The sequence below is a fragment of the Haliaeetus albicilla genome, chromosome 24 (assembly GCF_947461875.1).
Source record: "Haliaeetus albicilla chromosome 24, bHalAlb1.1, whole genome shotgun sequence".
NCBI lineage: Eukaryota > Metazoa > Chordata > Aves > Accipitriformes > Accipitridae > Haliaeetus > Haliaeetus albicilla.
Window position 1 is genome coordinate 6372587 of NC_091506.1, and position 23928 is coordinate 6396514.

General features: G+C 45.1%; 1 protein-coding gene across 2 annotated transcripts in view; it reads left to right on the top strand.

Annotated features, from left to right (window-relative positions):
* Positions 1-23928, top strand: part of FRMD4B (FERM domain containing 4B) — a 137316-nt gene that overhangs the window by 106241 nt on the left and 7147 nt on the right. For both annotated transcript variants that reach the window (XM_069811861.1, XM_069811860.1), the window contains exons 8-18: positions 1639-1722; positions 2935-3000; positions 4060-4117; positions 5046-5132; positions 14688-14764; positions 15891-16029; positions 16552-16693; positions 17529-17662; positions 17752-17871; positions 19130-19358; positions 22594-22650. In XM_069811861.1, coding sequence (XP_069667962.1) covers positions 1639-1722; positions 2935-3000; positions 4060-4117; positions 5046-5132; positions 14688-14764; positions 15891-16029; positions 16552-16693; positions 17529-17662; positions 17752-17871; positions 19130-19358; positions 22594-22650 — 1193 coding nt within the window. The remainder of the gene's footprint in view (positions 1-1638; positions 1723-2934; positions 3001-4059; positions 4118-5045; positions 5133-14687; positions 14765-15890; positions 16030-16551; positions 16694-17528; positions 17663-17751; positions 17872-19129; positions 19359-22593; positions 22651-23928) is intronic.

Genomic DNA, 23928 nt, shown 5'->3' on the forward strand with positions numbered 1-23928 from the left:
AGGTTGCTCTGGGCTTGGTTTTTTGGTTTGGGATTTTTTTTTTTTTTTGCTCTGGTTTCTGAGGCCTCGGGAGGGTGTGCTCTGTCTGCATTTTCATGTATCCCTACAACCCCCTGGTAATCTACCTTCTCACTGCAAGCTGAGATGTCCTACAGCCTTTTGATCCCATCAAAATGGGCTTTTAAAGGGTGAATAAAACCCCCTCAGCTTTTGTAAGCATTGGCCGTATTTGAGTGTTGAGAGGAGAGATCCTGATTTTCTACCCAGCTGTCCCTGTTTGGGGCACTTGGGTGCTGGCCAGTTTGCAAAGAAAAGTGCATATTCCTGGCAGAAGAGTGCCGGCCCGGGAAAGCTCAGCAACAACAGCTCCTCGGCGCTAATTGACCCCCTTCTTGGCAACTTCATCAAAGACGTTGAAGAATAAATAGGCTGTTGATTGAACTGTTTCCTCGTCCCCAGAGGTGGTCCTTCTTAGTCGGGCTTGAGGCACATTGTCAGGGCTGGGGAAGAAGCTTGCAGAGCGATTAGCCCGTGCTCGCTGAGGAACAAAAAGCTTTAATTTACCGGGCCTTCCGACTGACATCTGCCGCGTGAGATGGGAGCGTGGTAGGGGTTTGGTGGCTCCTCTGTCTGCAGAGGTTGATCCGTGGTGCCCATGGAGCAGATTTCTGTGCTCCGGTCCCCTCCGCTGATGCACAGGGTGCTGGTTTTGAGGGAAGAGGGGGAACGTAGCTCAGATGAAATCTAATAGTGGAATTTGATGAAAGCAGAGGTCGGGAGCAGGAAAACACCTTCAAGGAAAGCTTGGATGCAGAAGTCAAGGCGGATGCTGATGGACGTGACTGATGCATTCTTTGCATAGAAAAGTCATGTTCGTGCTTGTTGGTGCTGCTGCAAAGGCACGCAGAAATCCTGCAGAAATGAGGCGTGCAAGTTTCAGCTGATTAATTAATGGAGCATATAAGGAGAAAATATTAACCATTTTACTGATGTCTGTAAATAGATTTTAAAATATTCTGCTGGGGTTTTTTGTGACAAATCGCATTCACATACTTCAACCCCCTTTACTTAGTTCCACGCTGGGCCTGGAGTCCAAAACTTTGAACTCTCTGTAGAATGAGCAGTCCAGGAAGACTATTTTCAGTGAAAATATTTTCAAGTATATGAACTGAATCCCTTTTGGTTTGAATCAGATCACTGTTAAACTCTGAGATTTGACAAATACCATGCTGCTTCGTGCAATGTATTGTCTTGGAGGTAGGATTTTAGCTAAAGGTAGAGCAAAAGTTAGCACTACAAGCCTTGCTTTTGGGCAGCGGCTTTCCTTCCGCAGCTGTTTCAGGGCTCATTCTGCACCCAGCAAATAGAGTGAGTGTGTGTGCAAAGTAAATATTGATACGGTGCTCCCGCCGCAGTGGCCCAAGAATCACGTGTCTGTATAATGAGTTACAACGCGAGTCTGCATGACACCGTATACATCACTGTCATGTGAGAGGGCCTATAGAGTTACGTTGCTATGACAGCCTGATGTGGGGCAATGCACCATGTTCTTGGGTAGCAAATACAGCCCTTCTGCTGAAACTAATGATTTCATCTATGATTCACTAGCAGTGACTCTGTGCCATTTTCGGTTTTTAGTGATGAAAACACTAGAAAAGACTTGAAGACACTGCCTGTCTTTCCTACCAAGACACTGCAGGAGCATCCATCACTGGCTTACTGGTGAGCTATTTAATTTAAAATGTAAATCATTGCTATGAATGGTAATGACAAGATCATTTTCAAACAGTTTTGCAAACTCTCTTAAAAGTTTTCAGCCTCTGTGATATAGGACTTGAAATTAATTGCTTGCGCTCAAGTATTTCCAGTTTTTAGAAGGTTATAAATTATGCAAGATCCAATGCAAATCCCTCATTGAAAGTTCGCTCAGATTAAATTGCTGGATCAGAAATGGCTGGAGGAGAGTATGTGGGGACCACGCGTTAGAAAGAGCTGAAATCTGAACTCCAGCCAAGCTCGGCTTTGCAAAGAGCACCTTGCTCGTCAACTGTCGCACAGTACAGCCTCTGTGGTGGGTTGACCTTGGCTGGCTGCCAGATGCCCACCCAGCTGCTCTTCTCAATAGGACGGAGGGGGGGAGGAAATAAGCTAGAAAAGCTGGAAACGGAAAGGCAGGTCCAATTTTGTGTCTTGAATCTGCCATAAAGGAACACAGCATTTGAGATGAATCAACGATATTGTTTCCTTGGAATTGATGTCCTTTGTGCAAGTTTGACTCCCTCATTTGTTTCATTTTTCTAGGCTTGATGTGTACCTGATGGATTTTCAAGTATACGAGTACTTGCTTATGATTTGTTTTTTTCAGAATGAATACTGCTGTGTTTTTCTTTGCTTTCAAGTGTCTGACACTTAAATGCGTATTTTATTTCACATTGGACTAAAACAAAATGTTGAAGTGTATAAGAAGAAAAACACAAAAAGGTTATTGCTAACAGATCTATATTTTTTTCACCTATGAAATATCAGGGGGAAAAAATACACTGGAATGAAAACATTTCTGGTTTAACTTCCTCTGTCTTGCGTATGGAGCATTAACTATCCTTTGAAGTTTTGGTCCTTTAGAACGTGAAAATGAATTTATACAATTAGTACCCTTATTCTGCAGCAGCATCTGCAGCAGAACAGGCTGATCTGAAACAATTCATTAATTAGCTTGGAACGCGGCATGTGATGGCGGGGATCAGCCAGGCAGCTCCACACTGCTTAATGAAGGGTGGGAAAGAAATCAGTAAGAAACAGAATGTAAACCAGAGCAAGAAATGTACAGGGGGACACTTCTCTGCATGCTGAGCAGGTGTCTGAATTTCAACAGATGCCGTCACACATGAAAAAAGTCACTGAGTCTCTAAATTGGGTTTTGTGTTTGGTTTGCAGTGAGGACAGAGTAATTGAGCATTATACACAAATTAAAGGTCTGACCAGAGGACAAGCCATTGTTCAGTGAGTATGACACTTGTTAATTTGCGAAGATTATATTTTTCCTTTTTTCTTTTTTGTTGAGAAGTGGCAATGCAGGCTGTTTTGGTCATTATTGCTTGCAAACTTTACCATTTATATCTGTCAGATTCTTTTTTATTGAGTTATATTTCAAAGGTAAACTATTTGAAGTTTCAGATTTCACAGGCTTGCAGTTGTGTGTCCTCATTCAGGTATCTCAAACATAAAAGAAATTATTTGGACCTTATTTTATTGGAAGACTCTTCTCCATACCCTGCTTGCTATCAATTAGTTTTCACACCAAACTCTTAAGGCCGAGTATTACCTTAGATCCTGTAAAAAACCCAAATGCATGTTTGTTGAAGTGTTCAGAATTTGGCTTTCAAAAGAATGAGGTCTTCCAAGATGCATATAGAGCCTGTGGAATTTTATTTTTAATTTACCATTAATATTACTGTACTACCTACAGGTAAATGCAGTGGGATGTGTCACGAACCGAGAAGTTTGAGATGATTGCCATGGTTGCACAGTGTAGACAACTTGAGTTTTTCTCGCACACCTCAATGCCTGTAACTCTGTCTCAATAATTCAGGGCCTTCTTTCAATAGGGACAAGGAGAAAAATTGTCTGTCCAATGGTTTTCTGAATTGCCTCATGAAACAGTTGTACAACTGCATAAACACTTGCATTTGGAGCCTATCCATTGTAACCAGAGCGCCATAATGGAATAATTATAGGCAGGTCTTTACCGACAACGTTTCCCAAAAGGTTCACATGTTCAGTTCAGAACTTTTACTTTCGGTTCTCTGACCCTCTGATAAGAGTTGGAATGTTTTGTTGTATAAGAGATTTTCCATTTGCTTTAACTTTGCTGAAATATCACATCTTTCCCCAAGCCAGGATGCTAAGTTTTTTCTGAAAACGTGGGCCTTCAATTATTAAGACCTTCAAAATATGCAAATGATAAATGACATGTCCTGAATGCATGTGTGAAAAAAATATGTTAATAGATATTATTCCCTTCAGAGAAAATCATCTGATAGGCTATAAATCTGTCTACAGGTACATGAAAGTGGTAGAAGCTTTGCCAACATATGGAGTTCATTACTATGGAGTAAAGGTTAGTAAATGCTCATAGATAATGTGATTGCTTACCTTATTACGTGTGATTACATTCCAATAGGAGTAGTTTGATGATTCAGTACCCTTCTGTCAGTGTTAAACCCTGCATTTTTCAACATCTATAATTTTCCCCCTTTCAATATTCTTTAAAAACTGTTTCCAGAGAGCAGCAAAGCATTATGTGCTACAGAAGACAGAAAGGAATCTTTGTAAAACCTTCTGTAGTCCTATCAGGAGCTAAATTCCTATCACCTTAATTAAACTGGATATCACTTCTAGATCCGAAGCAGTTAATAGTTTCCCCAGAGACATTTCTAATCAAGATTAGAAAAACATACAATGTAGAAGCGGCAGGTGATTAGTGGGTGTGTACTTGGAGTGGGGAAATGCTGAGAAGTATTTTTGGAGAGTGATGGAGATACACCATTTATTCCCATTTGTAGAGCAGAGCCTGGGCCAAAGTGTTTTGTGCAGAAAAGTTTGTGCGGCAGAGATGATGTCTTCTTACTTTGAGTCATGGCCATGACAATGGTACCCGAGAAGCTGATGTTTTGCGCTGTTCTCTCCTCCTGCGGCTGTCTATGCCTGAATTTAGTGGATGCAGTCATTGGCCACAGTTTTTTCTGTCCCCTATCCTTCCCCCCTCACAGCCACTCCTGCAATGAGTGACACCCCCTTGTTTCAGCAGCACTGTTGCTTTTTTGTCCACTTTGCACAACCACCGCCTAGTTTCTTGCCTCTGCCTGAGAAGGCAAGGGGAGAAAGTTTCAACATTCACTCCAGCAATCCACTTCACATTGATTTGTTTGCAAAAAAAATCTTTGTTCTGTACCTACTCGTACTTGCCACAGAATCAAATAGGCTGTAATCTTGGAATTGCGTAATTATGAAGTAGCTCTTGGTTCACGTAGACGTCCATTTTTCAGGATAAACAAGGAATCCCGTGGTGGCTTGGAATAAGTTACAAAGGAATAGGCCAGTACGACTTACAAGACAAAGTTAAGCCCAGAAAAGTAAGTTTTTTGCATCTGATTTTTCTTCGGGGGGAGGTGGGATGGTGTTGCATGTCAAGATACACTTTTTTAAGCTGCTGTTTATTAGACTAGTGAACAAAAGACCAAGGGTTGGAGGCAGAAGGAGAATTCTGCTGGCACTGACGCAGTAAAACTCTCCCCCCCTCGCACAGATAGCGTAAACTCCCTTTGCGAGTTTTGGCTCGTGTCGTCTTGAGTTTGGTGGTCCCGGGACAGTCTGGACAGGAATTTTGACAGTCTCCAGGTATAACTGCAGAAGTGTGAAACAACTGGGTTTCTGCAAGTCAAACTAAAGGCCTTGTACTCAAGCAGCATTGTCACTTGGCTTTCATAGGTGGTTTTTGTGTGCGAAGCGATAAAAGGCTCCACTGATACCCCTGAAATACGGGGGGAACTGCGTGAAACTGCAAGCCTGTTCAGGCAACTGTGTGTTTCCTTGATGCAGTGAGTTGTAACGGGGGGATTGAGAGTAAATGCCAAATACTGGACGTTGTTCTTCTCTTTTTCCACCTCCCCGCTCCCCAGCGTGTCTCCTGCAGAGTGAACTCTGCCAACGACCTCCCTCGTTGTTCAAGCAGGGCAGAGGGTCCCGTACTGCACTGCTGGCTCCCTCAAAGCCCCCGTCAGCGAGCCCTGACAGGCTCTTCTGCCGGCGGCCTTGGAAACCCATCATGCAACCCAAGCACACGATGTGTTGGGAGCTCGCCCGGTCCTGTAGCCGCATACGTCTCCCTGCAATGGGACTGAGCCCTGACAGTCTTTGAAGAATTATTTAACCCACTTAGCTGGGGGGAAGAGCCAGGACTGCACGTGCAGGAGCCACGCCGTTGGGCAGAGGGGGTGTGGTTTCTTTCTGGTCATGTCTTCATTGACACATCTAAGCCATGAGGAGATGGAGACCTGGGGTTTTGCTGTTCTCCTTCCCCGGGAATGATCTGGGCAGGAGTTCACGTGAAGCATGTCCTTCCTGCCAGGGAATTTTACATTTGCAAAATGATACTGTTAGTGTATTTGTGCCAAAAAACACAGCCTAACAAAACTTTCTTGTTAAGAGTAATTCCCCTTCAAGCTCCCAACTTGATGGGTTTTTTTTTTCCGGAGCAGGCTATGACTTGGTTTCTTTTGGTATAGTGATATAGCTGTGTGTCCAAGATTGAACTTATACGTCCTTCCTTTGCTTTGTTTAGTAAAGCACATAGTTTCATCCTGGGTCTCTCTTACCATGCCTGTTCTAAATGACAGTGACACAAGCGGAACCCTAGAAATTCAAGTCAACGTTAATGCACCCATTGATTGTCAAAGGAGAGCATCAAGGAGCTCCTCTTGCTCTTGAGCACTTCTCCGTTTTTAGGCAACATCTACAAGATTTTCCGGTCAGGTCAAACACAGATCATTCTCTAGCCAAGATGTCCAGCTGTGACCAGCGATGCTCTCCAAGAAAATGCAGCCTGCCTGGCTAGAAGCATTGCTTCGCCAAGCACTTTTTATGCTTGTGGGATTTCAGTTTACAACATCAACGAGGCAGATTAAGAAAATTTTTTAAGGTCAGAAGGGCCCAGATACCAAGTCACGCCCTGCTACAGTTAGTTACGAGGCGTTGCCTTTGAATGCAGCAGGAGTTGTGTTTAAGAAAAATAAAATAAAAACCAAAGGACACCTCTGCAGTGGATATGTTACAATGGAAATAATAGTCGTCTGCTTTACTGTAATGATAGTTATACAACAGAGGATAGAGATTAAAAGGTAAGGTGGGAGAGAGGAACCTAAATGCAGAGGGAAGGTTTAATGCCAATAAGCTGATTGAAAAAGTGGAGTTGGATATGGCTGTAGTATCCTTATGGATTTATGTCTGGTGTCAATAGGAGGGGACAAAAATTACTTAAGCCATAGCTTGTCCGGAGTCATGACTACTTTTAACATGTAGCTAAATATGCAAACAGTTTCTTTATACAAAAAGTGTTTCAGGATTTGAAATACAAAGTGCACTTCTGATGTCATCCATGGAAATAATTGGAATCAGATTGCTTTCAGGGGGGAAAGCAGACGCTGGGTCTAGAGAGGCACCCACATCCCGACTTGGTCTTGGAGTTAAAATGCCGAGACACTGCTGTTTATTTCAGTGTAGCATAGCCTTGCTGCCTGTGATGCGGCAGGCAGGAGTTTCCTTTTAATCAATATTGTTGTTTGTTCATATTTATGAATGTATCAGAATCTATTTCAGAGAGAGAGGAGTCAGCAAGCACAGTCCTTTCCGAAGCAGCAGGCAAGAGGGGAGTAGGCATTGTAAACTATGCCTGTCTTTTGGAGCAGAGGTGCTAGTTTTGCTGGATTTAGCAGAATTTTCTTGCTTTGCTTTTTGGGATGGAGCCAAACTCACAACTGCCATGTGCTGGTGCTATCCTGCTGTTTATACTGTGGATCAAAAGTGCTGTTGTGTTTATCCCCAGAAGTCTGGGAAAGAGCCTCCTTATTGTGCTCCACTTCTCCAGTTAGTGATGTTTAAAAATATAAGTGCATCTGATAAACCCAATAAAAGGGAAAAGCTGAGTCCAAGTCTAATGAAGGCCAAGCTGGCCTTTCCTAATTTTAAAGATACAAGTGATCTCTGGGTGTGCAAACCTCTCTGATACCTGCTGCATTGGGAAAGCTGCTGAGTTTCAGGTGGGAGGCTTTGAACAGGAGTTGGTGCCTGTGCTCCAGCTGAATTCACACCAGGGGGTTTTATTCTGCTCTCCATGTCTTTTCTGCAATGCTAATGGATGCTGTCAGACATAGCTGCATTTGCTTAATGTGTTCATCATAGGCACCTGGTGAGAGCCAAGTCCATATTTAGAATAAAATTTTAAAAATAATAATAATAAAAATATATGTAAAATTAACTGCACCCATTAATGCAAAGTCAATTAGATCCCAACAAATATAACCGTCCTTCTCAAAAAGTGAAATCTTTTGGCTTTATTCAAGTAGGTCTTTAGGCAAAGAGACCTAAATACGAGCCTTGGAGCACAGTGGTTATCCCAGGATTTTGTTGTTGGATCAACACTGTTGCGTGAAGTCCAAGGTTGAGAACTCTTCACAGGAAACAACTTGCAAGGCAGACCTGGATGAAGCAATCTCCAGATCCGTATCACCCAGCCTTGCCAACGCTTGCGCATGTACCGTCAATCATCCGTGAGTGGAACGTGTGTTGTTGGAGAGGACGGTGTGTAACTCGGGGCTGGACCAGGAGAACCTGCCGTGGCTGTCTGTCTGTGTAAAGCTGGCTGGGGAGGTTTGAGTCCGGCTATTAATATTTTGCTGGTTGACCTGAGATGATTTGGAGAAAGGAGTTTTGTTTCCGTAAGTCACTCCTGAAAGCTTGTATTGCTTTAGAAGCGGTTTCTAGATAAGCGAGCCTGTGTTTTTACCCCTTTGCCTGGGACTGCGAGCTGATGGGCACCGAGGGAAGCGCTGTGCTCCAGTGCTGTAATAGGCTGAAAATGGAGAATTATTTCTTGTGTCATTTATGAAAATTGCTTTTTTCTCTGTGGATAAAAGCAGTGGCTCCATACTGGCTGGAGGTTACACCGAGCTCAGTTCATTATAATCCTGAAGTCTCACAGGGCATAAAAAACCCTGAGTTTGGCAACCCTTGTTCAGATTTCAGCTCAGACCTGGGATTAACTCTGCAGTCCTGCTGCTTTGCAAACATATTCTCCCTTCAGCTGCAGTTAATACTGAGAGATGTCTCCTGCTTGGAGAAATGCCTCCTGCTTGCTATGGAGTGGCATGCCAAGATCCTGTCCCCAGTCTCTTCTGAATCAATTAGGAAACGCATAAAACGGGTCCCAGGACTTCGTAAGCTGTTTCAAAACAGAATAGATCTCCCTTTTATCTCTACCCCTATTCTCCTCACTGGTGAGATAAACAATGCCTCATCTTGTTTATGGAGCATGTATTATGGTATGAGTTGAGTTTATTCTGCGTTCAGCCAATACGTGGTGATCCTCTGAGGGATGGGAATTTGAGAAGGCAGTTTGCTGGCTTTTTGACTTGTTCTCCCACTTCATTGTGTTTCTGTGGGCGACTCCCTGGTGATAAATGAAGTATAATATCTGAAGAGAAGAACTAATCTTGCTATGCTATTGTTTCAAATTACAAGAATTTTGATTCTACTGCTGGTTGTCTTGAACACATTATGTTCTCAGAAGTGTTTTCGTCAGAGTATACTAGTTTTGAAATGGGTAATATTTATGATATTTTTCTTTTAATATATACTAAGAGCTGATGCCGTAAGTTTTCCCTTGCAGAACATCAAGTAAATGTAAATTTGCTGTCCTGCTTTGCTGAATGGTTCAGAACACAACAGCATTCATATGGGGTTTCTCAGCAGGCGGATCTAATTAGGCAGAGATTTCTTTTACGGTGTTTATTTCTCACTAAGTCAAGTAGCAGCCATTGATTTAGACATAAGATACTAAGCTCACGCAATTATTTAAAATAAACACATAGCTGTTATGCGGCTGCTCTGAAATTCAGTTCCTTCCAGATGTGTGGAAAATTGCTTGAGTGTCACCTGCCCCAAAACATACGTGTTTTGGGACAGTTTGGTGCTGAGTCATCTCTGGTTCTTGTTAATTCCAATGCTAGTGAGAACCTAGAGAGGATGGATCATAATGCATTAGAAAAAAATATGATTGAAGAGGCTTTTAGAGGAATGACTTAATATATAAGAGATGAAGGATGCCTCCAGGTGAGCTCTGCCAATTTATGCTGGCAGAGGTGGGAGCTGTCTGCTGCCTTCTCTCAGAAGTTGCTGCAGGTGGGGCGGTTTGGCTCTCCTGCCATCTACCCAGATGCCTCCCTCCATGGCCAGGCATAGCAATTTAAAACAAAGAGATTTCAATTGAAGGTAGCATGCCAGCCAGCAAACTGGAGCAGAGGGGCTGAAACGCAGCCCTTCTTCCAGTGTTGCCAGCAGGGCGGTAATTTCCTTCATCGGGGTGGGGTGCATTCCTATGGGCAGAAATCTTTTATGTTTCCTTGGTCTGAATTGCCAGATTTGTCTGGAGATTGCCGTTCCCAGCCAGTTCCTGGGATGCTGGTTGCCGAAGCTCCTTAGAGGCACTGCACGTACCACGAGGTGCTTTGAAAGTGCTTCCCAATGGAAAGGCTGCTGCAAATGCTGCAGCATGGTTTGCACTTCCACGCTGACCTTACCCGACGATCCTTTGGGTGAAAAATCAAAGATGTGGGTAATTTAGATCTTGGTCAGAATTTGCCATCAACCTTGGAAACATCCCAGATGCAACCCTGGCATGTGCCGTGCCCCGGGCTGATGCTGCAGCTCTGCAGAAGTGCTTGGTCACACAACCCCTCCAGCCAGCTCCTCTCCAGATTTTTCACCCTGTTGCGAAAAAAAATAAATAAAAAAACCCAAGAATTTTTTAATCTTGTTGTTAAACAAAATGCATCAGGATGATAGGAATATTCAGCAAAGCCCCTGAGAAGCTCTCTTGCACGTTTCTGAAGGCGGGGGCTCTGCCAGCTCCTGCCTGCGATCCTGATGGGGCCGTTTTTCTGAGCCAGTGAGCTCTTGCTGTCAGGCCCAGACAAACTTGCATTTTATTCAAAACTGGATGCAAGATCGGCCAGGTAAAAAACCAGCTGCTTCTTTTAATAAGGTGTCTCACTACTTAAGCAGTCTGTGCCTGCTTTGTGTCTCGTTAGACTACAGTTACAGCTCTTTTTGTATGGGAAAGAGGGTTAGGAGGGCGATATCTTTTTGTTTAGTGTTCTGTAGTATCTCGAAGAGGATCACAGTAGAAATGCAGGCAGCTTAAACTCATGGGCTGGCAAAAGCAGCAGCTGGGTGGTAGGAGTCTGGCTGGTGCACGGAGGTGCCCGAGTAATGAGGTGTGATCGGGGATGCATTGCACCTCCACCTTCTCCAAAAAGAACCAGAAAACAAACCTTGACCGGGCCAAATTCTACCTGTAGAGTCGGACAGGCAGCCCCTGCTATGCTAAATGGGAGTTTTCAGGAGTGTTTGAGGACCTGGCAACCTAAATGGATGGGAAGGCTATTAAGAAAACATTAATTAGCTCAGGTGGACCTAATCATCTAGTTAAAGGGAACATACATTGCAAAACTTCCACAAAAACATTTTAATTATTCCTAATTGTTCCTCCAGCCCTCAAAAACCAGTTTCAGATTTCCAGATTATTTTTTTTTTTTACAACTCTTTTGTCTTTTAATATGCATGTAGTTTAGGTAAGATAGAAATTAGGAAAGATTTAGCAACATGTCTGTACAGAGTTAGGGAGTATTTGAAGGGAGCAGGAAAACTCCAGTACAGTGACAGTTTCCTGAGTATTGCCTTTTGACCACAGTTTAGAGAAAGTTTATTTGAAGGTGTTTATAGCATTTCATTCGGGTTACTCCAGTTTATTCTTTATTACTTTTTTGCCCTTGTTTGTATTGAGGCCTTTTTTCCCCTCTTGTCTTCATGAATCCTGACACGTTAGCAGAAACTTGTTAATGCATTCTTTGATGATTATTTTAAGTGCATGGACATAAATGTTATTAGTCCACAACTTATTGTGAAGCTACTCATATAATCATTGGCCTTTTTTTAAGGACCTGACTACAGAGAAGTTGATTGCTAAGGAGCTTATATTGTTCTTAAGTGAGATAGCTTAAGGACAGGGCACTTTTCAGTCCGTAAGAGCAAAAATGTGTCCTGCGTGCAGAATTTCAAACGCTGCTTCCCCATCTCTTCTGCAGCAGAGCAGCAGATGGGGGAGCTGGCGTTGTCCCTGTCCTGTGTGTCTTTGGGCAAGGAGGTGAATATCTTTGTGCTGAATGTACCCGGAAGGATTGCTTCGGGCATCTGTCAGCTCCTTTTTGGGCTGGGATGGATCTCACAGGGTGGGGAGGAAATGGGGCAAAGCTCTACCCACATCCTGAGGCAATTCCATGCAGGTTTCCTTACCAATGCAAAGGCTTTTCTTTTTTTTTTTTTTTTTTTTTTCCTCCCCCCCCCCCCCCCTTCTCGGCACCACAAATGATCAGGGATGCATCTCACCTGGGGGTGGCGTTGGATTTGCACAGGCAGCTCCTCATGGAAGGGCCCACCCAGACCCTCGGACCGCCGGTGTGTCCCCTGCCTGGGCAGGAGCTGCTCAAGCTGGGGGGGCAGCTGCATTTTGTCCCCCTGCCAAATGCCACCCTCTTCACCCTCGCTGCCCTTAGGACAGGTCACCCCATCTCCCACAGCCCTCGGGAATGCCAAGCGCATCCGGAGGGGAAAAACCCAGAGGAAGTGATAAAAGGGGACGGGGTGTCATCGCCCGCAACCGATAAGCAGCAGCGAGGCGGTTTTTTTGGGTTTTTTTTCCAGAGGTCATGTTTGAAGCACACCCAGCGTTTTTTTACGAGCGTGGGAGCGGGGCGGCGGGGAACGTGGCACGATGCTTCTGGTCGAACCTGTTGCCTCTCTGAGTCAAGGCCGGCAAGACCGGGACTCGGCCGTGGCGGGGGTCCGGGTTGCCTGCTGCAGCCCCCCCCCTCGCCACGCTCGCTCCCACCTCAGCCCCCCGCGAAGGCCTCGGGGTGCCCCGAAGGGCTGCAGCCCCTCGGTAGAAACCTTCTCCTGTCCTCTCTTCTCTTCGGTTCATTTTTTTCCCCTTTTATCTGAGGGAAAGGGTGGGTCGGGAAGGCGTCGCCGGCGGGAGAGGCGGTGATGTCAGGCGTGTGTCAGCAGTGGGAGGCGAAGCCGAGGAAAGCCGAGCGGCATCCCGGCACGGCGGACGCCTCTTGCTCGGCTCATGTCGCCCTCGACGCTTTCCAGAGCGGTCGGTGGTGCCGGGGAGAAGGGGCCGGTGCTGCGGGGAGGTGAGTGTGGGGAAGGGAAGGGTGCACGGGGGGAGGGAGGCAGCTGAGCTGCCGGGGGTCGTGGCGGGGATCCCGGCACCCACGGGTGCTGTTGCTCAACGACCTGCGCGAGCTGTTTTCTTTTTAATTTTTTTATTTAAAATGTATTTATTTAAAATAAGTTATAAAGAGGGCGCTTCTGAAAGCAGCGTGACTGGACAGGGCGCTTTTAATACAAAGATAAACTTACTTAAGCAGCAGAGTAAAACTTCCACGGTCTTCCAAAAAATGACTTATTAGTTTAAGTAAATGACATTCCCCTTGCTGCGTTTTTTCATATAGGAGGATCTAATAATAAATTGTAGTAACGGAAAGGAAAGCTTTAACTAAACAGAGGGAAAGGTCACTGAAAGAGCCAGAGCTTTCCCCACAAACACATGCGCTGGGTTATGTTTCATTTATGACCCGTGTTAAGAGTGTTTCAAATGCGGCATGGTGTAATACGTAATCTTTTACGAAAGTTCTTCCGTAGTCGGAGCGTGGCGCGTTGGGTTTTGGCGGAGGCCGGCGGGAATGTCGCATGTCTTGGGGATTTCTGGTGTGGTGCCTGCAGCCTTGAAGGGCTTTTGGAAAACTCCTGCGGGGAAGAAGAGGGTCACGTAATGCCCCCGGGTGCCTCGGCTGAATCACCGATACGGCAAGCTGATCTCTCCCACTTAATGCTGGCCCTGCCTGGGTGGAAGTCTCTCAAGTACCTCCGCATGGGCTCTAGCTCTGGAAAGTAGCCGGCTGTAAGCTACAGCGTGCCCTGCTGTACTTGTACACCCCATCATCTTCAGGTGATGTCCTTGGGACACCCGTACAGATCTCCGTGTGCGCCCACGCACCCTGGTGCTGCCGGAGGGGGAGCTGCAAAAACCTGCACCGAGGGGCTGGGGAACGGCTCTGCCAAAGCTGGGCTGAGAAGATGCTGATGGATCATCCCCAGAGGGTGGCTAATGCCAATGCAAAGGAAGAGCGGATTCATACGAAATTCTGATCCCACGGGTGCAGCTGCCAAGCCCCGTTTGACTTTGATCTTTTCTCCCAGCTGGCACTTTGCAGGAAATCTGTGGTTTCCTTACAGAAGTATGTGTTGTGGGGTGGCTTCCTCCTGTAGCTGCTCTTTCTCTGTACTTGTTGTACCCCTGCTCCAAAACGTCGTGCTGAATCTCTCACCCAGTGTCTTCAGAAGAGAGTGGTCTTGCTTTTCCCTGGGCTGCTGCCATTCCCTGGGGATGTTCTGACTGCAGGAGGAGACCATAGGTGTCTACGCAATTACTTTGTATAGAGATTTTTGCATTTAATGAGAGATCAGAAGACTTTAGTTGCCCTCCCAAGATCTCTGTGAACTTCTAGCAGTGAAATTCAATGTGCTATTGATGGAAACAGATGTCGTCACAGGCAAAATCCTCAATCTGCAATGCGTTGTCTGTAGAGTGTGAAATTACTTGAGGAGCATCCTATATATTTATGTTTACATGCTTATTTTGATTGATGTCATGAATGTTATTGCTGAGTCCATGCCATAGCTGAAGATACACAGGAGTTGTAATTTGCTGAAATTACATAACCTTGGGGGGAGAAGACTGGTGGTTCTTGTAGTGACAGTGTTCTATTTCTCTCTCCCAATTCTCCTAGCTATTTCAATGGAAACAGCTGGAAAATCTCTATTTCCGTGAAAAGAAGTTTGCTGTGGAAGTACATGATCCCCGCAGGTAAGGCTGGAGGAGGCAGTTGTAGCAGCAGGATAAATCTTTACCCAGGCTGGGGATTTGTCATCTCGTGTTAGCGGATGGGGATGGGATGTGCTTCTGAGTTCAGCACAGACCTGAGCTGACTTTGGGCTTTGTGACACTGAGCCTGATCCTGCGTTTGGAAGGGCAGGCTGGGGCCGGATCCGGGCTGTGTGTGATGGGCAAAGTAGCGCTGTGACGTTGCAGAGGGAAGGTCACAGTCGTAGCGAGCAACCTGGAGCGACGGTTGGTGTGTTATAGCTCTGGGTGTCCTTCTCTCAGATTGCCTGTGGTGTCCACCCAGGGAGTTCTTGGAGCAGAGGGAGAACTATTTGTCATGGCCAAATTTGCTTGCTTTACAAAACCCTTCCCTGAGAGGCCCCCGTAACGTGCCTGTGCAGCAGGAGACCCGGGAACACAGCCTGCAGGACCCAGACATGACTTTCTTGCTCACCTCCTGCCTTCCCCTGCCTGGGCAGTGATGCTCCCTCCTCCGAGCTCAACCCTTCAGGGGTCCACAGGAGCACTGCCAGTTGGGGTGGGAGCTCACCCACAGGCTGCTTTCCTGTGTCTTCCCCTCAAGATCCTTCCCAAGAAGAAAGAGCCTTTGCCCAGGGTGAATTTTCTGACTCCACCTTCCTTTCTGCTTCTCCTGCTGCCATCCTTTCTACCTCTGGCGCAGGACTGCTGTGCGTCTCAGCTGGGCCAGGAGGGGTGGACAGATTCTCTGCTGATCCCCCCAGATCCTCCGTCCTGCCTGATCACTCCTTTCAGGATCCCATGGCAGTCTGCTCACCCTTTCTAGGTTTATAGCGTACCCAACCATCAGTCTTGGCAACGCGATTGCGCTGCTGAACTAAAAGGCACAGCAGTTGCTACTGCTCCGTGTTGCAAAGCTCAACCGGGAGTGACTTCAACTTTAACTTTGTAAAATTAAGGGAAGGTTAGGAGGGAGGAAAGGCAGCAGCACCGGATGATGGGGAAAAGGAAATTTGAGTTTTCACATCTCTAAAATAAAGGCTGAGCCTTGCCTGGTTGAGAGAGAGGCATTTGGAACTTTAAACCTCAAAGACCTGTCTTGAAATTGCATTTCTTATCACTTCCTCAGAATTTCGGTGTCGAGAAGGACCTTTGGTCAGAGCGGACTAGTAGTGCAAACCTGGTATGCAAACACTTCCCTGATCAAGTCCATCTGGGTGATGGCAATCAGTCAACACCAGTTTTACTTGGACAGAAAGCAAAGCAAAGTAAGTTATAAGGCATTTTACTGTGGGCATAAGTTTCGACACCTTTCCTGTATATCCTTCGGTGTATGTTTTTCCACGGATGAACTACTCTCCAGACAAAAAAAGTACAAATTGTTTTTGTCAGCTTTTTGAGCAGTCTATTAGCGACAGTATTGTTATTCGATCCATTTTAGTCTGCCCGCAATTAAGCGCTATGGAAGTGTAATCACAGAAGAGGGAATTCCCACGTCTCTGTGTTTAATCTGCTTTTTCTTTTGTCTCCTTCTCATGTTCGTTTTGAACACGGTGCAAACAGCAAATAGATTTTGAGTTGGGAGATTGTTCAGGCTTTGAGGGCAGAGGGGGAGAGGAAAGCCAGCAGAGCTCTGTGCACTGCAAGCTCCTGTGTGATGCTGTTGCTTTAGCCCTTAATTTTGTGGGAGATGAGGTGTGAAATGTCATCTTCTGTGACCCTGTGTTCTGAAGTTAATTAGAGGTAACTTGATGAGGCTGGATTTTATTTTTTTTTTTAAACTCCTTCAGGCAAAAATTCCTTCAGCCAGAAGTTTGGATGATATCGCCATGGATCTGACAGAGATGGGAACACCAAAAGTTTCAAAGCTAGTGACTCTGGAAGCAAAGAACCAGCTTATTATGGCCAGCAACGGCAGTTTGATCTCATCAGGTAATACTTTGTGTGAATGCAAGGTAATGAAGTACAATGGGGCTTGTGTATGTTAAAAGGGAAAACAAGGCTACCTAACCATAAAACAGGGTGACATATGTGAAAGCATGTATCAGTTATGTATCTGAAACAGTAACATTAGTAGTATAATCTGCTGTTTCCCCCATCTAACTAAATAAGGAAATAAAAATATGCTAGATGGATAAGCACCCATATACTCTTGGTCCGTGAATAATTTGATATTGGTTTACCAATCAGTCCTTGAGTGACTGTAAGTCTTGTCAAAGTCCAGGGGATATTTGATCCAGGCTAACTTTAAGCACCCATTCTAGGAGTTGAATTGCCCCGAGCTTCCTCAAAAATGACCAGTGAAGATAAATACTTCCAAGAAAGCTCAGCTCTGGGGTGGACTTTGGATCTCTCCTGTGACTGTGGAGGAGGGGAAGGTGGGGAGGGAGAAGCCTGGGTGCCACATGTAGGTGCCTCGAGGTGAAGCCCAAGTGAGGAGCCTCAGTGTCTGTCTCGAAAGCAAAGTCAAAGCCAAAATATCAAGTATATAGTAGATATCGCTAATGCAATGTTTTATATTTTGGGTGGTGGGGTTTTGGGGGCGTATACTTGGGACTTATCATGCAAGTATATACATTGGGGGTTTGAAAAAGTGTGGATTTCCTAAAAACCTGCTTGCTGGATGACATGAGAGCTGGACGTTGCACTTGGGATAATGTGTTGTTGTGTTGGGCTGGACTGCTTTGGGGAGATCTCAGCCTACCTAACTGGAAAAAAAACCAGCTTTTACCTGCAAATCCTCTGATACAGAGAGTGTATTTTTCAGGCTCTCAGGATTCAGAGGTCAGCGAAGAACAAAAAAAGGAGAAAATTATGGAACTAAAGAAGAAGGAGAAACTCCTTCAGGAAAAACTGCTTCAGAAAGTTGAGGAGCTGAAGAAAATCTGCCTGCGAGAGGCGGTGAGAACTGCACTTTACGTTGGGGTCGGGGTGGGTGAGAGCCCTTCTCTCCCTCCGGACCTTCACATGGAGCCTTCTCTGTTCCCCAGGAGCTGACGGGCAAGATGCCCAAGGAGTATCCACTGAGCGCTGGAGAAGAACCTCCCCAGGTCAGGAGACGTGTTGGCACGGCGTTCAAGCTGGATGACAACCTGCTCCCGAGCGAAGAGGTGAGCCCTGCGGTTTGTTTTCACAGCAGAGGTGGGGTGGCTAGACCGGTGGCCAAAGCCCCTTGTAAATAAGGCAGCTCTTCCCTGATTGTTTTAAGAGGAGGCAGCCAGGACAGTCGCTTGCATAGGCTGGGAAATTTAGACAGGTACCGCCCGTATTTCAGCCATGCTGCCTTTGAAATGACCAGGAAGTTGGCTGTTTCAAAAGGCATTAAAATCCCCTGACCTGAACCCCTGATTTGGCCGTGCTGCTTGAATTTTAATGGACATTTTGCTGCTAATTAGAGAGGAGCAGGTGCATAATGCCGTTTGGCAACCCATGGCTGTGAGCTGCTCTCGAGCGTTGATTTGTGTCGCGTTGAAATTGTGTTGGAACCCAGAACGTGGCAGGGATGTGCGCTGTCCCCCTTCCAAAATCATCTGTCCGTGAGCATAGTTGTGTGACAGGTGACAGAAGGAAGAGATTTATTTCTGGCTTAATGCAAGTTCCACCTCAGTAAAAGCTCCCCATATTGCTCAAGAAGCTAACATGAACTTTGCTGGCAGAGACTGACTCAGGAGATATGGTAATTCAGATATTTGCAGTTTCTGGACACATACCATTCCCCATCATTCCTTGTGAGATTTGTTAACAAGCTGTATCATCCAAGTAGTAAGTAGGTGTTGGGCACTTTGCATCTTTCACCAAAAACTCGCTGCCCTGGCTCGCAGCGCTGGTGTAATCCATGTCTGCAGCAAGCTAATTTTACATAAACTGCTTAAACGCTACAAAATCCTACTGACCAGATTTAATAACGTGGGTTTTAGCACTTCTGCAGCGCCTTTCATCTGAGCTTCTTAAAGTTGTTTACAAACAATTAATTAAAGCCTCCAACTCCCTGTGACGTAGGTATGGTGATGTAAATTTCCATTTTTATTTTCTCCAAAGTAGAGAGAAATTTTGAACAGACGTTTTCAGTCTTGGACTCAGAACAGGAGGTTTAGCGGTCTAAACCTGAATTTAGTTATCTATCTTATGTCACCCAGGCTTAAGAACTTTGGACCTTTCTCAAGAGATCTCATAGTCTTACACTAGTCATAGAAATAAGATGTAAGACTTTCATGTGCTGAGATTGTCTTGTGTGTGAACTTCGGTATTTCTGTGTTTCGTGCTCAAGATTTTACTTCATTACCACAAAAATAGATCTCCTATTCAATAACCTTCACTGATAATTTCTACCCAGAGTACAGGCAAATAATTCATCTCACAAATTTGCAGGATCCTGCTTTGCAGGACTTGGAGAGCAATTTTATCATACAGCAAAAGCTGGTGGAAGCCGCAAAGAAACTTGCCAGTGAGGCAGACCTCTGCAAAAATGTGAAGAAGAAAAGAAAGCAAGAGTATGCTGATGCTGTAAAAAAGCTGCAAGAGATAGAAAATTCCATAAATGAATATAGAATCAAGTGTGGCAAAAAACCAACCCAGAAATCAACTCTTACTCTACCAGGTAAGCAAGAGAATTCCCTGTGTTCTGATGAAAACAGGAGGGGGGGGGAGAAGTAATTTGGCTCACTTACAAGTTTTGTTTACATCTTCTCTATATGGTTTTTATCTTCTCCAAGGCAGTTAAGTAAGAAAAAAAGAGATGCAATTGCTGCATCTGATAGGCCAAGTGCACTGCTTATAGGCTGAGGGCAGAATAAACTGCAGTTTTAGGAACAAGTGCAGACACGTTCCAGCACCAGCTACAGACCGAAGGTGCTATACACAGAAAGGCTGGCAGGAGCATCTCAGCTGAAACTGGTGTGGTGTCTGAATTCATAGTGTATTGAGTTGAGTTGTATGTCTAAGCCGCCACATGCAAGATCTCTCTCCTTTCCCTTCCACAATGCTTCAGTTCTAGCAAAAATAGAACATGTGAGTTTTTCTACAAGATCGAGGAAATAAGGATCAAAGACTTTGTTTCTTGATTAAAAATTACTGATTTCCAGGAAGACATAAATAAAGTTCAAGAGTTTATGAACGCAAATAGTGGCAAACAGATTTTTTTACTAAATCCATTTGCTGGTGATGAGCACAGTGAAAGCAGATACCTTTGGCCTCTCCATGCTGAAAGTGTGGTTTTCCTAAGGCATGTGAGATTCTTGCTGCTTCATATGATAAACCCTGGAAACTTGCTAGTATCCAAGCCAATTGAAGGAGTTTGGGAGTAGTAAAAGCTCACAGGTATTGCAGGCTCTTCTAGTTTCTATAGTGATTTACAGTTTTAGGACATGTTTCACTTCTGCCCGCCGTGGAATATATATATGGATAATTGTTAATGTTTAATTGATTTCTTTTTCCCTGAGGAAATGCTATTTTGTGAGGTTAGTGGGGTTTTTCCTGGGAATTACAAGGTGGGAAAGAAAACACAAGATTTTTCTGCTGTTTATATCGATACCCTCTTACTGACCTTTGAGACGGGACCTCTTGACAACATGTATTTTTGCTGGAAGAGACCCTTCTCCTGTGCACGGCCAGGTTTCTGTTGGGGAAACCTTCACCGTGTCCCATTCCCATTGAGAGCTTGGTTTGGATTCTTACCCAGCGCAAACCACGGCAGCACTGGGCTATCCATCATCACAAAGTGCTTATTCTGAAAGGTTGATGATTGCTATTTAATGTGGCCCAGCTAGTTCCCGATTGACAGAGATGAGGAAAACATCTGTTTTTCCAGTCTCTTGCTCACCAATCTGGATATTAATTGTGGGCGGTCCTGTATTACCTGGGACACACGATGTGTAGTAATGACCAGGAAGCTAATGAAGACCGGTGAGCAGCGAGGCCATGTGAGGTGCACCCTCACTGTTGTTCGTTGCAGGCGTTTTTTTGTCCTGTTGTGCAAACAAGCAACTTAAGAGTGGGTCCTTATACATTTAGCCCGTCATTTTGCAACATTTGGTACACGACGTCCTTGTTTGCTGTCTGGGAAGGTGGACGCAGCCAGAAGGGACTGGACTCCGTGTCTCAGAGGGTCTCCCTGCCCGTAGAGACTGCAAGACAGCAAATACTTAGCCAGCAGTAAGTTAGCTGCATTCCCTTTCAGTGCTTGACTCTTGCACTGCAGCATGTATTTGTTTATCTGAAGCAGAACTGTCATCAACTTCAGTAATTGGATTTTATGTGTAACCTCTTCACCATCACTGAGGGTACTCTTGGGCTCAAGGTACAGGGTTTCAGAAGGCTGAGCAGTGATGAGTCACTTGCATCTGTGAATTTGGGGAATGACTTGTTGAAATAATGTGTTAAATAGTAACATTGATTTATTGAATCAAACCATAGCTATTTTCATCCCAGCCCCCAAGGGATGGGAGGTGAAGGACATACTGGACTGTCTCCTGCTCCCCATGTTCCACTCTCCCTTTCCTTTGCTTCCTCTGTAGTCCAGAGTTTCTTCCACTTTTGCAGGGAATTGCACGGATTCAGGATTTAAATTCAGAGCTCCCCTATATGTCAGTGGTGCAGACCCCACAAGAATCCAGCAGCATAGCTTTAGACTGGCTTTTTTTTTCCCTAGGTAGGTTTTTTTCCTCCTTGCACTGGGCCCAGTTCCATATTTCACCACCCTGTGGTCAAATTCATGTGAATAAGCTCCCCTGAAGCTTTTTCCCAGTGTCAGGTTGCAGGCAGAGCTGCAACCCATCCTTGGTGATCTGAAAAGTCCCCTCAGGGCAGGGGCCAGCCCTGATGTTTTGCTGTTCTTGAAAAGCTGCTCTATTTACCAAATTCTTGTAACCAGACCTTTCTTCGTAGCAAAGCGTGACAGCAAGGGAGCAACGTACGTTGCATACGCTCATGATGAGTGATGGAGGAAGCAGGTGTCATATACAAAGTGGCTGCCACCGTCTTCTTTTGTTGCTTCCTCTCCCTCTTGCGTAGAGGTTCATGGAGACTTTTTACCCCACCAGCACTGTGTCTTACCAGAAACGGCCTAGGAGCAGGTTTTTCTGTGGGTTAATTATGTTTTGTGCTCCTTTTTATCATCAGCCTAATTTCTCTGCCACTGCTGGTCTGTTCTAAACCTTAGCAAGGACAGGCTCTTTCTGAGCAAGTGGTAGTGTGTAATGTCAAGGTGAGAGGACAGGCAGGTGCAGTAATGCACTTTCAATAAACAACAAAACGTAAAAGAAAAGATTGTCCATACAACCGTTACTGCTCTCTGTGGTGTTGGAATTTGCAATAACTTGACTGAAATCAGTGCAATTATTCTGGATTGATACTAATTTAATTGAAACAGAATTTGTATGCTGATGAAACATTCAGAAGTGAATGCCAAATTTCAAAAGGCATTTCGTACCTACCTGGTGGGATTTCAGGTGTACCTAGAGGAGATTAGATGCTAGCAGCCAAGATCTACATGTCTGTGTAGGCTCCTGACTCCTACTGAAGCACCGAAACACCCTGTGAGATCTGTTGGAAGTTGGGTGGAAAACACCTTTGTAAAACTTGGCTTGATTCCTGCTGCAGCTGAAAAAAAATCTCCTTTGATAATTACACAGGTAGCTTGCTGAACTGCAGTGAACACAATTAGGTCATGATATACTCCACAGCAGGACTGTCTTCAGGCTGTTGAGGGCTAAAGCATGCAGATTGCAGCGTTACAAGTAGCAGCAGGCTCTGAAGCTGTAGAAAATAAACTGTATCTGATATTTGGAAATTGATGTTGATTCTCCTATGCTTAAAGTGCTTGTTTTTGTTCACAGATGATATAATTCCGTCTGAGAGCAGCTCCCTGTCTGATACAACCACCTATGATGACGGTATGTTGCTTATCCTTTTCTTCCTATGAAGCGTGCCTGGTCAGAGACACTGCGTTGACTTAATGTCCTTTAGCCTACTATTTTGGTGGCTTTTGATGGACAATTACTTTATAGAAGAAGAAATAAGGGCTTAATCAGGAATGTCTTTCCTCATAATGGGTTAGTTATTGAAAGTTTCTGCTCTGTGAGCTGATCTGAGTCATCTTTCGAGAAGGGGGTTGGTTTTAACATGACCAACCCACAAGCTGAGGGCACTGTGGATGTCAAATACTTCATCCCTAGGACCTGGCCAGAGGTGGGTGAGCGGCTGGAGGACTTTACAAGCTGGGAGGATTTGCCCAGCCCTTCTGTTCTCACAGCTACTATAAAACTTACAAAAAAGTAGAATAGTCACAGATATTAAAAGATCTGTTTACGTTTATTTGTTACCTAGTGAGCTTGCCTTCTTGCATGGGTATGGTGTTTGCTCAGCTTACTCATTTCACACACACACCCACAGACACACACATTCACGCCCTGTTCCACAAGGTGGAAAGGACTTGGCTTTCCTGTCCCTTAAACTGGATAATCATCATTTGGGGACAAACATTATCGAAATTATTACTCACTTTTCAGTCAGGGCCTGATTCTGATCTCACTTTGTCCCAGTTTTAGACTTGTACAATCCATCTGGTACTTGAAAATGGAGTTACACCTGATTCCTGCTTGTACAAGTAGAAGTAGAGCCAGGGCTTTGGCTTGTGAACGTGTTCTCTGTGATACTCTTCCTGCATTTATATGTATTAGTTGGAGTTTCCTTTTGGCTCTGATGGAACCTGGGTTGTGCCTTAAGCAAAGCGAGAACAAGGATCAAACCAGCGTCTTCCCAGTTGCCTTCAGCCAAATGTGTCTGTCAGTTGTCTTTCCTCATTCAGCAGCTTTTGAAGTCAGTCCCTTTTAGGTTGTATTTCAAACCTAATTCTTAAAATGTCATTTTCAAATAAAGAGCTGGAAGGGGGAGGGAGAGGAACTGGCCTTTGCAGAGGCTGAGCTTGCCTCCTCGGCTCTGGGAAGGATTGCGCTGCAAACAGGTGTTTTCCCAAGGAAGTTCCACTTTGTGATCTGGCGCAACCCCAAGCTGTGTGTAATCTCCGTAGGAGTCGGTGCTGCTGAGAGTTGTACGAGCCTCTGCGATGTCCTGTCTGCGTGGAGGAGAACTTGGTGCGGGCAGGAGAGTCTTTCTAGATTCACAGCTTCTGTCATTCTCTGTAGTGCAAAGTGTTTCTGCTTAGGGGCCAC